This window comes from Dipodomys merriami, unplaced genomic scaffold (assembly GCF_024711535.1).
Source record: "Dipodomys merriami isolate MVZ:Mamm:240054 unplaced genomic scaffold, mDipMer1.0.p SCAF_3, whole genome shotgun sequence".
Lineage (NCBI taxonomy): Eukaryota > Metazoa > Chordata > Mammalia > Rodentia > Heteromyidae > Dipodomys > Dipodomys merriami.
This window is the reverse complement of record NW_027204492.1, coordinates 1,839,820-1,855,020: the sequence shown is the minus strand read 5'-3', so window position 1 is coordinate 1,855,020 and position 15,201 is coordinate 1,839,820. Positions and strand designations below refer to the sequence as shown.

The window sequence follows — 15,201 nt, the reverse complement described above, 5'->3', positions numbered from 1 at the left end:
AAAGCTATGAAGAGAAGCAAAGTGACTGAGTGTCCCAGAGGATCTCAGAGGACATTCTGTTCCATGCCATCTCAGTAGAAAATGGAATCCTGTGGGACACCAGTGGCTCATACCTGTAATGCTAGCTATTCAGGAGGCTTGAGATCTGAGGACCTCGGTTCAAAGTCAGCCTGGGCAGAAAAGTCTATGAGACTCAAGAATCTCCAATAACCTACCAAAAAGCCAGAAATGGAGCTGTTGCTCAAGTTGTGGAGCAATAGCCTCAAGGACAAAATGTCAAAGACATTGCCCAGGTCCTGAGTTCAAGCCCTAGGACTGGTATATACCACAAAAAGAAGTTTGCCACCAAAGCCCACAAAATAGTTCTGCAAAACAGAGGGAGGCCAGGCCAGGAAAGCTTGCTATGAGTGTGGGGAGGACTGTGATATTTTCTCAGCTTCATCACCCAAGAGACAGATAACACAGTCAGTTGGTAAGGTCAAGTAAGCATTTGTACTGACCTGTCATCAGTATGGGACAACTGCCTCTGTCCCATGACAAGTGACAAATGACACCCATGTAATATGAAGCTCTTGCCCAAAGTCCCATTGTCAACTGAAAGCACTGGCCCAACCCACTGTCCTGTGGTCACAACCGCCCAAATGTGGGAAAGTAGCCACCATTACCTGAAGGTACCATCAAGCCCATGGAGGCTCAGGGAGCCCATACCAGGCTGTTGTGTGCATGCACACGCACACACACGCGCACGCATACACAGAGTCTTTCTGCAAGGGTGTGGGTAGGGGAGAGTCAGAGCTGTCACAGTTTGGCATCTCTGGATATCCTATATGGAATTGTATTGACATAATAACTGTGCCTTAGAGCCGGGTACCAGTGTCTCATGCCAATAATCCTAGCTAGTCAGGAGGTTGAGATCTGAGGATTGTGGTTCAAAGCCAGACTAGGCAGAAGTCTGTGAAACTCATCTTCAATTAACCACAAAAAGCAGGAAGTGGAACTTCAGTTCAAAGTGGTAGACCACTAGCCTTGAGCACAAAAAAAAAACAAACAACTCAGGAACAGTACCTAGAACCTGAGTTCAAGCCCCGGGACTGGAGGAGGAGAACCTCTGCCTTTGGACTTTGTGCTACACTGTGACCAAATTCCAGTGATGCTCTGAGCTGTCCCCATGGCCAGACTCACAGTCCCAAGCAGGCCCGCACCCCCGCCCTGCGGTTCCAGGACCCCCGCTTAGCACAGAAAGTTGGAAGCAAAGAATATCCCAGAGCACAAGGGGCACCCTCCAAGGGCAGCACGGACTGCAAAGCAAAGATAAGGGGACGTCTCTGTGGATTTGCATCATTTTTATTACACAAAATAAAATTCCATCTATCTTGCACATTCATACTTCCTATAAATCTGGCTTTTAAAAAAAGCCCAAGGAGTGCAGTCCCTTCTGTTCTTTGACTTTCCTGCCAGTGACTCCCCACCTCCGTTGCAATCAGTCATGTCAAAGGGAAAGGACAGATGCGGTCACATCAGGGCAGTCACATGACCTGACCCCTCAGCCTGCCCGCTGGAGGCGCGGTCCTGCCATCCTCTGGACCCAGGCTGCTGGGGACAGTCAAGGGCGCAGCATGTCATCACCTTCACCAGCCCGTCTCCAGCAGTGTAACCAGTCACCCAGGACTGGCCGTCACAGCAACATAGCGGCACCATCCCCAGGCAGCCGACCATCCTGGCTTCTCTTTGGGCAGGCCTGGGCCAGGGCTAGGGGATCCCTGTGTCCATGGAATAAATCTGAATGAGATCAGACACAATATTATCAATGATTGGCTTGGTAAGGTCGTCACTAAGCACCTAGAAAGGAGAAGGAAAAGAAGTTCCAATTAGTCTCTCTCTGTGTGTTAAATGAAGTACCCACCACCAGCACAGGATGGCACTTTCTGGGGAAGGTAGGAGCCTCAGGGATTTGTGTATCCCGAGGATGGTGGCTCTCCTGCCAAATCAGTTCAGACTACTGAGGCTGATCAAAGACTTTCAAAGCAGAGAACATTCGAGATGGAAAAGGCTTTGTAAATCACTCGCATTACACAGGATAGGGAACTTGGCCAAAGTTACACAGGGAGTTGGAAATAGATCTGTGCCCAAAGCACAGGTTCTTGACTCCAATGTGGGGCTGCCTAGAGGAGAGGGTGGGAGACTGGCTATGTTGTTTCCCAGAAACTGTCTGATTCTATAACCTGGACCCCACTCCCATCTAGCCTGGCTGGAGCAAGCCCTAGAATAGACATCCAGAGCCACTTGAGGCTGAGACCTATCCCTGAGGGCCCAAATCAGGAGTAATGTGCAATGCAGGGCCAACTCACAGGCCTTAAGACCACAACCTCCACGCCCCTCCCCACCCCCCAAGGCAGATGTGGGTCTATGCCTGGTTCCCAGAAAATCCTCCAGTCAAATCCTGCCTGAGGAGAGTGTCATGTTCATGTTTACCTGGGGCCTGGAGCCCTGCCAGGTACTGTACTGGTGTTATGATACAGGTGGGAGCCTTGGAGCACATGGTATCCCGGACCCCAGCACCCTGGTGAACTTCCAGACTGACAGTACTGTGCGTGCTGCCCCACACCACTGACGGCACAAACACCACTTCCTGGGAGGCACCAGAAGCTCACATGTGGCCTCTCCTCGCCTCTGCCCTAAGGAGCTGGTAGATTGGCTGATCTTAACCTGTGTCCTTTCACTATCATGAACTGTATGGCGATCCTCTGTGGGTGAGTCTCCCTAGAGAAGGAAGCCTGAGGGTACTCTGGGGGATCTCCCACCCCCAACAACAAGCCTCAGGTAGATGCCATAGTCATGCTACTCCAGGAAGGTTGCTGCCTAGAGAAACAAAGTAGCGAAGAGGTCAAGGTCTTGAGCTAAACAAAAGACAAGAACTAGACCAAGTCCATCTTTTCTAAGCCCCCTATAAAAATAGACCCCCCACAATGGCCGACATCCTCAGATGGCAGACAGTGACATGGAAACCCTTCATTCCTATCTCAGCAAGCATAGCTCTATCTCCCTGGGTTCTGGGTGGGTTCTGTATTCAAAACTCCAGGCTTGTCAACATGACCATTAAAAACTGGGTACATATGCCCATCTACAAATGGACTATCATTCTAGCTTTAATAGGAAGAGGATGGCATTACAGGCTGCAGTGCAGTGACCTGTGAAGTTACAATGCTCAGTGAAATAAGCCAGGTGCAAAAGGACAAATGCTCCATGATTTCGCTTCTAGATGGTGCCTAGAAGAATCAGAGCCTCACACAGTAGATGGTGGGTGCATGCCAGGCACTGGGGAGGAGGGAGTGTTTAATGCGGGCAGGGTTTCAATTTTGCATCTAAGAGTTCTGGAGAAGATGATGGTGATGATTGCACAGAAATGTCCGTGTGTTTAATGCCACTTAAAAATGGTGATCTATCACAGCTTAAGAAAAATAGTTCAGGGTAGGTGACAATGGTGGGGCATGTGTCAAAAAGACACATCCTCAAGACCTGAAAAAACACTACTAGCCTCTTGGACAAAGAGGGACCTGGTGGCTTGATTCCACTAGTCTTAGAATTTCAACTTCCCACTCAGATGGTATGTTTGGCCATACAACAAAGAGCTAGAGTGGCTAGAAATGAGCAAGTCTCCCTAATTTCAGGCAAAGGGCACAGGGGGCGGCCCCAGGTGCAGATCTGGGGATGGAAGTTTTGACAAGGCCATGTGACCATCCCCCAGTGTCTTGTGTCACACCTCCAGAGGCTGGCCAACCCTCGGCGCGCGCGTGCGTGTGTGCGTACGTGCGTGCGTGCGTGCGTGTGTGTGTGTGTGTGTGTGTGTGTGTGTACTCTGGCAGGCAGGCTGCTTGCAGAGAACCATGCCGGGCTCGGATGCTAAGCCCACAGGTGACAAGTGACACCTGAGGTTAGCTACAGCAAGAAGTAGCAGTGGAGAGAACATGAGGAGAAAAGTGCTTCAAATAACACCTGAGCTTTCTTATGTCTGTGCACAAATAGCTCCCTTCAAGAAAACTGGCCCTTGCGCCTTTCCTGCCCAAAGGGACACTGGCATTCTGGAAACTTCCAGTTCCTGCACCCTGATCTATCTAGAAAGGTGAAATCAAGTCTAGCAGGCCTTTAAAAAATCTGGGTGAGCTTATGCCTATAATCCTAGCTACTCAGACAGCTGAGCTCTGACAACTGTAGTTCCAAGCCAGCCCAGTCAGGAAAGGCTATGAGACTCTAATCTGCAGCTAACTACCAAAAAGCCAGAAGCAGAGCTGTGGCTCAACTGGTAGAGCACTAGTCTTGAGCAAATGAGTTCTGGGACAGTGTCTAGGCCCTGAGTTCAAGCCCCAGGACAGGCACCAAAAAAAAAAAAAGCTGGGTAAACATATATCTGCCACTCAAAATGGCAACTTCTTCCCAAGCTGAGTAAAAACTGGGCCAATCTGTGTGGGCCAGAAAGCAGGTTTATGGCAGGGCCATTCCCAGCTATGCTGGGCCAGTACAGCTAGAGCTCTTCTTGGGAGGGCTGAATACGGGGCACAGAGACAGTGCTCATGCTTCACATGAAGTTCTAGCTAGTGAAGGAAGAATAGAAGGAAAGTGAAATGGAGAGGCAGCACAAGGAAAAACAAGGGACATTACAGCTGAGTGACAGAGCCACCGTGACCACCAGATGTCCTCAGAGAGCAGAGCCAGCAAGTGCCTCTCTGGCACATCATTCCAACCAAGCAACACCACTGAATCCTGTTATCAGTCTCTGAGAAAAGTGAGCATGGAACACACATAGATGCTCTTACCCCCAACACAGGACCTTACAGGTGCTCCTGGCCTCAGACCGCGACCCCAAGCACCAATTATGAGCTAGACCTAGACAGGAATGGATAGATAAGAAACCAGAGGTCCGGGGCTGGGAAGGTGGCTTAGTGGTACAGTGCTTGCCTTGCATGCATGAGGCCCTGGGTTCAATTCCTCAGCACCACATAAGCAGAAAAAGCCGGAAGTGGTGCTGTGGCTCAAGTGGTAGAGCGCTAGCCTTGAGCTGAAGAGCTGAGGGACAGTGCCCAGGCCCAGAGTTCAGGCCCCCATGACCAACAAAAAACAAACAAACAAAAAAACAAAAAAACAAAAAAACAGAGGTCCGGGCAGTGTGTTAGGAAGACATACCTTTCTGCAGTGGCACCTATGTCACCTGCAGAGCTCTCCCAATGGCTAGATTTCAACACACTGTCTACCAACAACACTTGACTCAACAGGTCTGATTGAAATAGAGAACTCAATCATCTATCCGTCAATCTAGCTAGTTAGTTACCTACTTACCATCTACTTTATCCATCTACCTTCCTAAATAGCAGCTACTCAATAGCATGCATGCATGCACCCATCAGCTACTTACCAGTATCTGCCTATGCATCTCTCTGTGTAATCAATTACCTCCCTCCCTCTTGTCTACCCATCTATCTTTGCCAAGAAACACCCCCTGCTTCTGAGAGTAAGCCAAATTTATTAACCTCTTGATCTATGTAAGTTCCTCTCAATCCAGTATTTGAATGTGCTGACTTAGCTCAGAGGTTCTCGACTGGGACAATCTCTGCTCCAGAAGATTTTGAGTGCCTGGGTGGAGGCCAGGGCTGTTGATCAATACCTAAGAGCCCTTACTGCAAAGAATGACCAGGCTCCAAATGCCAAAGCACAAGGGGGTGAGCCCCAACCATGAACTATTACAAAAAATTTACTTTTTTTCAGTATTGGGGTTTGAATTCAGAACCTTGCACTTGCTAGGCAGGTGCTCTACCACCTGAGCCAGCCCTTTGTCACTTTAGTTACTTTTCAGGTAGGGTGTCACATTTTTGCTAGAACTGGCCTCAGACTATTATCCTCATGCCTACTGACCTTGGGCCTCTCTTGTGCTGAGATCACACAGCTTGTTTGTTGAAATGGGATCTCGTGAACTTTTTGCCCAGACTTGTCTCAAATCACAATCCTCCCAATCTCTACCTCCTGATAGCTGGGATCACAAGGCTGAATTGCCACACCTAGCATAACAGATATTTTCTAGTGACCAACAGCTTTGTTCATGGATGATTAATAAAGAGAAACTAGGCCAGGTGCTGGTGGCTCATGTCTATAATCCTAGCTACCAGAAGGCTGAGGTCTGAGGGTTGTGGTTCAAAGCCAGCCTGGGCAGAAAAGTCCCCATGAGACTCTGATCTCCAATTACCCATCAGGAAACTAGAAATGGTTCTGTGCCCCAAAGTGGTAGAGCACTAGCCTTAAGTAAGAAAGTTCAGGGACAGAACCCCAACCCTGAGTTCAATCACCATGACTGACAAAAAAAAAAAAAAAGAAAGAAACCAGTGAGCAGCGAGTTGGAAGGATTTCTAAAGGGAAAGGACAGTTGAGTGTATTGAGAAGTCACCTCACCTGCCACCATGGCTTTTCACTTTCGGACTCAGCAGGCACCTCAACTCCATAGATATGTAGAGCCAGGTAGAGCACTGCCACAGCTAGGTGCTGAGCCTGGAATCGGAGGCACAGCCCTCCATGGTAGCTATCCCGCAGCAGCGCCCAGGCTGTGACAGAGATGGGAGTCCGCTGCCAGGTGTAACGATTCAGCCAGTTCTTCAGGGAAATCAGGTAGTGAAGCAGGTACTGCAAAGACATGCGCATCAGTGGCTTTGCCTAGGGCTCCGCCCCCCTCGAGCCACTCTCCCCAAACCATCACCATCATGCCGCCACCCTGTTCAAGCCCTCCAATGGCACCCATGTCATTGAGGAAAAAGCCCCAAAGCCATCTGCCAGCTGCCAAACCCTGCCATCCTCTCTGCCCTTATCTCCCAGTGCCTTTACCACATCTGCCAGCCATGTCTATGTATCCAGCACACTACTTCTGGGCCTTTGCACTTGGCATTCTGCTGAAATCAATCCCTACACGCCTGCCCACTGTTGGCCTCCATACTCAGGCCAGGAAACCTGCTCAGGCCATTCTTAATAGCCTCCACATCATAATCCTCCTCAAGCCCAGGGCTCTGCTCAGGCCAGCACGTGAAACCACTTGAGGCCCAGAGCTGCAGCCAATAGCACCCTATCTGCAGAACAGAGAGCATAACACTGGTGTACCTGGCCTGCCCTGGGCACACTGCTTTCAGGAAGGCCACAGACTAGTGTTTATGTTTGTTGAGTCTGAGCCAAGGACCTAAAGTAGTACTGGCCTCCTAGACATCTCCACAATCTCTGAGCCGGGAGGTACTGACCTCTTAGAAGACAGACACTTGGGCCAGGAATAGTGGTTCACATCTGTAGTCCCAGCTACTCAGGAAGCAGAGATCAGAGAGGAATGCAGTTTGAGGTCAGCTCAGGCAAAAAGTTAGGGAAACCCCATCTCAATCAATAAGCCAAGCATGGTGACACATATACACATGTAATACCAACTATATAGGAGGCGTAAGTAGGAGGAACACAGTCTAATCTGGCCCTGAGCAAAAAACATGAGGCCTTATATGAAAAGTAACAAAAGAAGAAAGGACTGGAGGTGTACCCCAAGTGGTAAAGTGCCAACTGTGAGCAAGAAGGCTGCATGAAGCTGAGTGCAGGTGGCTCATGACTGTAATACTAGCTACTCAGGAGGCTAAGATCTGAAGATCCTGGTTCGAAGCCAACCCAGGCAGAGAAGTCTGTGAGACTCTCATCTCCAATAAATCACCAAAAAGCCACAAGTGGAGCTGTGACTCAAGTGGTAGAGTGCTAGCCTTGAGCAAAAGAGCTCAAGGACAGCGCCCAGGCCCTGACTTCAAGCCCCAGGACTAGCACCCAAAAAAAAAAAAGAAAGAAAAGAAAAAGAAAGCTGCATGAAAGGGCCATGAGTCCTAGTTCTGACACAAAAAGGAAATCTTTAGGAGGAAAGAGAGTGTGACAGAGGGAGTAAGATGTATTAGAATACATCATAAACATGGGTGGAAATGTAGTAATGAAATCACCCCTGTGTAACTAACATGAGCTAATTTTAAAAAGTATATTATTTTTAAAAGGGGAGGGAGACAAGACACTTGGCCTGAACTTTACACCATGTACAGACACTTGGACAATCTCCAACAGGTCAAAAAGCCACAGTGGCAGGTATTATGGCTGCATGTGACCCAGCCACACCTTAAAGGGACAACTCATGGTATCTAGACTGTCACCCTACCAGAGGGAGGGAGGGGGCTGCAGGTTCCAGTAAGGCCCACGATCCACTCTGATCCAGGACCAGATCAAAAAGCCTCCAAGGCCAGAACGCTGCTCCTTTCTAAGCCTTGTCGCCTTGACAACCCCACTCTCCAGCTGCCAGCACAGCTCCCACTTCCTCCTGGGATGCTGATCAGGCATTCTTCTGACTAAAAATTACTGTGTGAGAATCCAAGAACAGAGATTTCTGCGCTAGGGAGGGATGTGGAGGGGTCAGGGAGAGACGCTTGTGCAGATGGAGTTGTTTTTGCACCTGGACTATGGTGGTGGACATGTGAATGTAAGAAGTGATAAAACTGTATGGAATTAAATACCCAGGAAACCAGTGCAATGTATCTGTATCAACATCCTGTGCTATAGTCCAGCAAAGTGCTCCTGCTGGCACTGGCTGGGCAAAAGACACATGGCCTCACTGTGGATTATTCCTGCTTGTGAATCTCCAATTGCCTCAATAAAAATACCATTTAGCTGAATATGGTGGTACATGTCTATACTTCCAGCACTTGGGAGAATAAGGAAGGATGATTATGAGTTCAAGGCTAGCCTGGGACACTAAGGAACTTCCAGGCCAGTGTAGGCTACATAGAAAATGATGCTGTCTCAAAAAACAAACACAAAAACAAAAACCTCCACTGAAAAGGAAAAGGAACAGAATCATGGCGCAGAGCCCCAAGATGAGCTCCTTACTCTCTGCAGGCAATCCTTCCAGTTGCCTGCACATAAACCTGTGTTCCTCCAGCGGCACACTCAAGTGTTCCTGACTGGGCCTGCCGCTGGGCTGCTATTTGAAATGATGTTCTACCCCAAGCAATGGGGCAACAACAATGAGCCAAGCCCTTAAGGCACAGTATGTCCATGTGCAAATCAGTATCTCGCAGTAGATTGATGTATCGTTTTATGTTTTTATAAGATAATTCTTCATCTACATGGCTAGAGGGCACAATAGAAACTAGGTAGTGTTAGGAGAAAGAGCAGCTTGGCTTTTCTCATGAGTTTCTAAGCACAGCTAGGCAGGGTGAATTTTAGGTTATGGAACAAAGAATATGACTCCAGCCTCTGGAAACAGCTGCCGGCTCCCTAGCACACATGTACCTTGTGTGGATGCTGGAAGGAGACCTGGAAGCGCAGAACTCTCAATATAAGGAGTTCACATTGCACGATGCTGTCTCGGAGCGCCCAGAATCGTGAGTTCAGTTCCAAGGGCTTGCTGCCCGGGTTAAAATGCCTAGAGACATAATGGAAAGTGTGTCAGAAGAAAGAAGTTGGCTCATAGGTTTAAGCCGATGGGCCATCCACTGTTATTCAGCAAGATGCCAAGCACAAAGACTGACGGTGTTCAATGGCTCCGGAAAGCCTGGAACCATGAACACACCAAGCCAGCTGACCGACACACAATATTAAGTCTTCACCAACTGCTATACAACACCTAAGGCTCTCTCTGGGCCGATGAAAAATATATCAACATGGCTTGGGAACATATATTCAATTTTTAGTTTTGTCTTTCTTATTTGTGTGTCTTTCCTTCAAGATTTGTCCTTGTCTACACTCTATCCATCCACAACACTCCCAATAAAAAAAGATCCTATAAAAGACCCCCAAGGTGAGTGTGAACAGGGTTCACACTCAAGTGCTCACAACTCTCTGCCATGACTCATCCTGGCTGCCCACTCGTTTTCCAAATTCCCCTCAGAACCCCCCAGCTTGTGCCCACATCTAATTAGGGCTCCACACAATTTCCCCTTCTGCTGCTCCTCCCTGCTGGGGGCCAGGCAATTACAGGTAGACTCCAGCTGCCCTCCCTCAGCTCTGTGCCTGTTTTTCTCTTAGCCTCTCCCTGTATACTGTGAACTTGTCAGGCTTAAGGGGTGGGGAGTGTTTTTTCCATTACCTGTTTATTAAAAAAGGAGAACAAAGTATTCTTCCTAATGATTAGAGTTCCTGGAAAGGCCCATGACACACAGCTAGTTAGTAACTTTCCATAAATCTTATGACTGTCTCCTGGGTCCCAAGTTCTTGGCCCAGCCTCCCCAAGTGGCGAGGCTCTGCCTCTTTCCTCAGTAGGAACAGTTGTGCTGTCCACCACACACATTCTCCTAGGCAATGGACACTGACTCAGTTTCTTGTATCACTTAAATACAACTGTTGCCTGGCTAGTGTCACATCCTCCCTGTGGTAGACACACAGGTCTACGGGGCCTTACAACCCAACCAGGACAGGTTCTCTCCCATGCTCTTCAGCCTCTAGCCATCCCACTTCCTGTACTGCTTAGGGCTGCAGATGACGCTTGTTTGACATCATGCCTCTCCAAGCACGCTCTGCTCAAGCCCCACTTCCACCTTGGGCGGCCTCTAGGGCTTCCTGTACTGCAGTCAAGCTGCCTCCCACAGAAGCCCATGGGCACCTGACCTTAGGCTCCCTCCTCCCTCTGCAGCTGTGCTCTGGGGCCAGAATCAGGCCATGCAACCACTTCTGGCCAAGCTTGGCTGCAGGTGTGTGGAGTGCAAAACCCAAGGAAACCTTCTCTGCAGCATATCCTCCTACATGCCAGAACACTGGTACCTGTTGGACACGTTGATGATGTCCCGAGTACGCAGGTGCTGCTCCTCCACTTTGCCAGCCAAGTAGATGGAAGATATGGCAACCAGGTAAGGGTCATAAGCATCCAAGTTGACCTCGCCAAAGAACTTATGGTAAATGGTGCATGCAGTGGCTATGGGAATGGACCGCATTCCTAGCTTGATACCTACAGAGAGAAGGTGAGCCAGAGAGTCCTCAAATGCTTTCTCACCCGTTGCTCCAGTGAGGGAAGCCACTAAAGGTACACACCCTACACAAAGACCAAGAACTTTTCATTCACCACTGCCTACTGCTGGATCTCTGGCTGGGACTACAGGCTTCTCAAACTCTAATGCGCCAGCTAAGCCCTTGAGGATAGTGTTCAAAACCGAATGTTTCATTCAGGGGACACTTTTGAAAAGTCTCTAGGACCTGTCCATACTCTGACATGCAGAATACCTCCATGACCAAGAGTTCTGACTATTGCTCAGTTCCACGTCTATGCAGAAGCTTGGGAAAGACCATACTCTGTTGGGCGTCTGTTTACAGTCAAGCAAGCACCTAACTAGAAGTCACTACCCCAATGCTCACAACTAAGATCCTATAGTGACTACAGGAGGCAAAAGGCCTCTGAGTGATCAAACAGATGCCATAAGTCCCAGTGTTTCAGTTAAAAATTACAGTCAGCCAGGTCCCAGTGGCTCAGGTCTGTAATTCCAGCTACTCAAAGGGTTGACATCTGTGGATCACGGCTCAAAGCCAGCCTGAGCACAGAAATCCAAGAAACTCTGGTGTGTTACAATGCTGGGACTTGAATTCAGGACTTGACCTCTGATCCACAGCTTTTCTGCTCAAGATTGGTGCTCTACCACGTAAGCCACAGCTCCATTTCCAGCTTTGTGGTGATTAATTACAGATAAAGGTCTCACAGATTTCCTGCCCATACTAGGTTCAAATCACAATCCTCAGATCTCAGCCTCCCTGATTAACTAGAACTAAAGACATGAGCCATTGGAGGCTGGCTTGAGGGACTCTTATCTGCAATAACCATCAAAATCTTGGAAGTGGAGATGTGGCCTAAGTGGTAAAACATTAGACTTGTGCAAAAAAGCAAAGTGAGAGCACGAGGCCCTGAATTCAAGTCCTAGTACGGGCACAAAAATTTATACTGAACAATAGTTTCCTAGTGTACAGATTAAGAGGAGACAGGTGAGTGAAACCACAGAGCCAAGAAAAAGCAGTATTTAAGGCCACAGCCAGGCGGGAGAGAAGGTCAACATGCTGACAAGTGAGTGGAACACACAACTAGAGCATGATGGAGTGGATTTATTTAGGGGATAGAGCTCAGCCCCATCCCACTCACCCTTGGAAGTGCCCAAAGAAATCATTGTGGTGAAGTCACAGAACCCAAACCAATTCACAATGACCAGAGTTAGCAGGAGAAACATAAATGGCATCTACTACTCTGTCAGAAGAAAGTGGAGAGAAACCAGTTATCAATCATTGAGACTGTCTGCAGCATCCTCGAGCTAAGAAGGTGGCTCAGTGCCCTAGGGCTCTTCTGGAGGTCAGAAATTTAAATGGGTCTTACAGGGGTAACTCAAGGTGTCACCAGGGCTTGTTTCAAACCTCTGGAGATTTCAGGAGAAAATCTGTTTCTTACCTTTTTTTAGCTTCCTCCACCCCTCTGTTCCTGACCTCTTATTCCATCTTCAAAACTACTGTCACAGCATCTTGTAACACTGTTTCCTTCAGAATTGAGCACTGGTGACTCATGCCTATAATCCTAAATACTGAGGAGGCTGAACTGAGGATCAGAATTCAAAGCCAGCCTCAGCTGGAAAATGCATGAGACTTTTATTTCCAATTAAGCACCAGAAAGCTGGAAGTGGAGCTTTGCCTCAAGTGGAAGAGTGCTAGCCTTGGGCAACAAAAAGCTCAGGGACAATGCCCCAGTACTGAGTTCCAGCTCCAGGACTGGCACAAATCATCATCATCATCATCATCATCATCATCATCATCACCATCACCTAAGGTAATATCCCCATCTTTAGGTCCTTAATCATGTCTTCAAAATTCCCTATATAAGATGATAGTCACAGGTTCCAGGAGTTAGGACAAAGATATCCTCAAGGGACTACTGTGTCGCTTCTACAAAGGGTGAGAGTAAATATCTCTCACAAGTAAGTCAATAGAGCTGGGCACAGTGACTCATGACTGTGATCATGGTTATTCAGGAGGCAGAGATCGGAAGGCCTTGTAGTTCAAAGGCAGCCAAAGCAACAACGTTCAAGAGTCCCTATCTCAATCAATAAAGCTGAGCACATGGGTGCATGCTTCCTATCCTAGTTATTTGGCAAGTGTAAACAGGAGGATTATGGTCCTGGCTATTAGGGCATAAACTGGAAAAGTTATTACCAAAATAATTAAAGTAAAAAGGGGTGGGAGCATCTCAAGGTCTAAGCATAAGTTGTTCAGATAATTTGTCCCAGAAGATGCCATATAATGTGGCGTTGCTAACATGACCTACTAAGGAGATGTGTAGTAGCAGGTGGAGAACACTTTGCAACCACTGTAAACTAAATTTATGAATAGCTGGGTCCTGCACCGTCTACTCTGAATGAACGCACACTCGCTCAAGCCAGTCTCTTCCAAAGTGTACACAAAGTGGTAAGGAAATAACTGCCACATTGAAAGGCATACTACTGGCCAAGTGTCTCCACAGAAATCCCAGGGGCTTGTTGCCCCATGAGGAAGAAGGACGCCTAACAGTATTATGGTCGCCAGGCAAAGTTCAAAATTTTAGCTGCAGCCTGGGGATCCTCGATTTGATGGGACCTTCCCAACAGCCTGCTGAAAAAGGCCTTGGGTGACCGAGTGCCAGTCTCTCAGTATGGCTGAAGGCTTGGTGGACCCACAGAGCTGCGGGCACCCTGACTGGGACCTCACATCTTCTCGTTTGGCCTGAGAGTCCTGTGCAAAGGGAGTAGCGGCGTGTGCCCTGCGTGGAGGTAGGGTGGGATGGAAAGACCAGGGCGTTCAGTTCGGAGCCAGGACCCCCAGTCTCCCTACGGCGGGTCACAGCAGAAAGCCTGTTCCCTCAGCCTGGCAGCGGCTGCTCCGCAACGCACGGGCTCGGCTCCGATTGTGTGGTGTGAGACCCGCGGCCTTCACGTCCCACCCGCGTGGGCGCTGCCATTTCTCTAGCAGCAGTTACCTGCCTCCATGATGAACTTCGTAACTTCGAAGTGTACCCTCGCCTTGGGCACCGGCAACCCCTCGGCCCTCAACACCTCGGCCCCTTTTTCGCAGGTGTCCGTGCTAGCAGCCTCCATGAGGCCCTGTCCCGTGACCCCACGAACCCCTATTCAAAGGAGTAACACCGCCGGTGCGCTAAGGCCCGAACCCGGGATTCCAGTGGCCTATACAAGCGTCCCGCTCCGGCAGGGCCGGCCCGCCCACCCAGGTAAGCGCGGCTGCGCACTAGCGGCTGGATGAGTGCGCAGGCGCGGGCGCAGGCGCAGAAACGGACGCTCCCTAGAGGCTTTGCGCACGCCCGCTGGTCTGCAAATGCCACTCACCCTAGGAGACTTACGCCCCGCCTCCGGGAGATGCAGCCCAGCCCCAGACTCCACCTGCTCTCTCCCAGGAGCGGACGCCCCGCCCCTGAGAACCACAAGCCCTGCAGCCGCCGCCGCCTGGACGCAAGGAGGTCTCAGGCTTGAGGACTGAAGCACGAAGGCACCTTCAGACACCTGAGCCGCAAATACTCACGGTCCTACTAAAGTGTCGCCCTAGGACGGTGGCCCAGCGTGGCTTAGAAGAGGAGACTTGACAGCGTCTGCCAAACCCTGGGCGAGGGCATTCCTGTTCGGAGTCAATATCTGAGCTGCCACTAATGGGAGATGTTAGTGTTCAAACATGCATATGAAACCCAAAGGAACTGCTGCGCAAAATATAGAGATCCTTTCCTAATAGTGGCGTTAAAGATGTCTACAGCTCTATTTAAGAGCTGCCCAGAATCTTCGGGAATGTTTTCTTGTTTCCCTTTCACACCTGACATGCAGTAGGAGTTTCATAAATGTCTGTTAAATGCATGTGGTACACTAGACTCACACCATCCCATATTTCATTTGTGTCTTGCACAAACAGGAATTTGTGTCCCGAGTGTTTGGGACATAGAACAGTAAACGAACTCCTAAGCCAGGTACATTCACTTAGGTCATTCTGACACATTCAGACAATTGCTGATTGCAGACTGCTGGAAATGTGCACAGGCAAAATTCACCACTCCCAATGTCCTTCTGCTGTAACAAATGATCACATACCAATGGCAAAACAGCAGAAATGGAAGTGGCACTTTGGCTCAAGTGGTAGAACGCCAGCCTTGAGCTGAAGAGTTCAGGGACA

General features: G+C 49.1%; 1 protein-coding gene across 3 annotated transcripts; it reads right to left on the bottom strand.

The window, feature by feature from the left end:
* Positions 1-1,346: 1,346 nt before the first annotated feature.
* Positions 1,347-14,233, bottom strand: Ccnq (cyclin Q). Of its 3 annotated transcripts, XM_070038868.1 has the most exons (6): positions 14,009-14,092; positions 12,155-12,256; positions 10,795-10,978; positions 9,328-9,460; positions 6,436-6,663; positions 1,347-1,839 (listed from the first exon to the last, which is right to left on the bottom strand). In XM_070038868.1, exons 2-6 carry the CDS (start codon positions 12,246-12,248, stop codon positions 1,750-1,752), a joined length of 729 nt encoding a protein of 242 aa, XP_069894969.1. In that variant the 5' UTR covers positions 12,249-12,256; positions 14,009-14,092; the 3' UTR covers positions 1,347-1,749. The 3 variants fall into 3 exon arrangements, with proteins under 3 accessions (XP_069894969.1, XP_069894968.1, XP_069894970.1); XM_070038867.1 differs by lacking the exon at positions 12,155-12,256 and having other exon boundaries at positions 14,009-14,233; XM_070038869.1 differs by lacking the exon at positions 12,155-12,256 and having other exon boundaries at positions 1,347-1,779; positions 14,009-14,233.
* Positions 14,234-15,201: the final 968 nt, after the last annotated feature.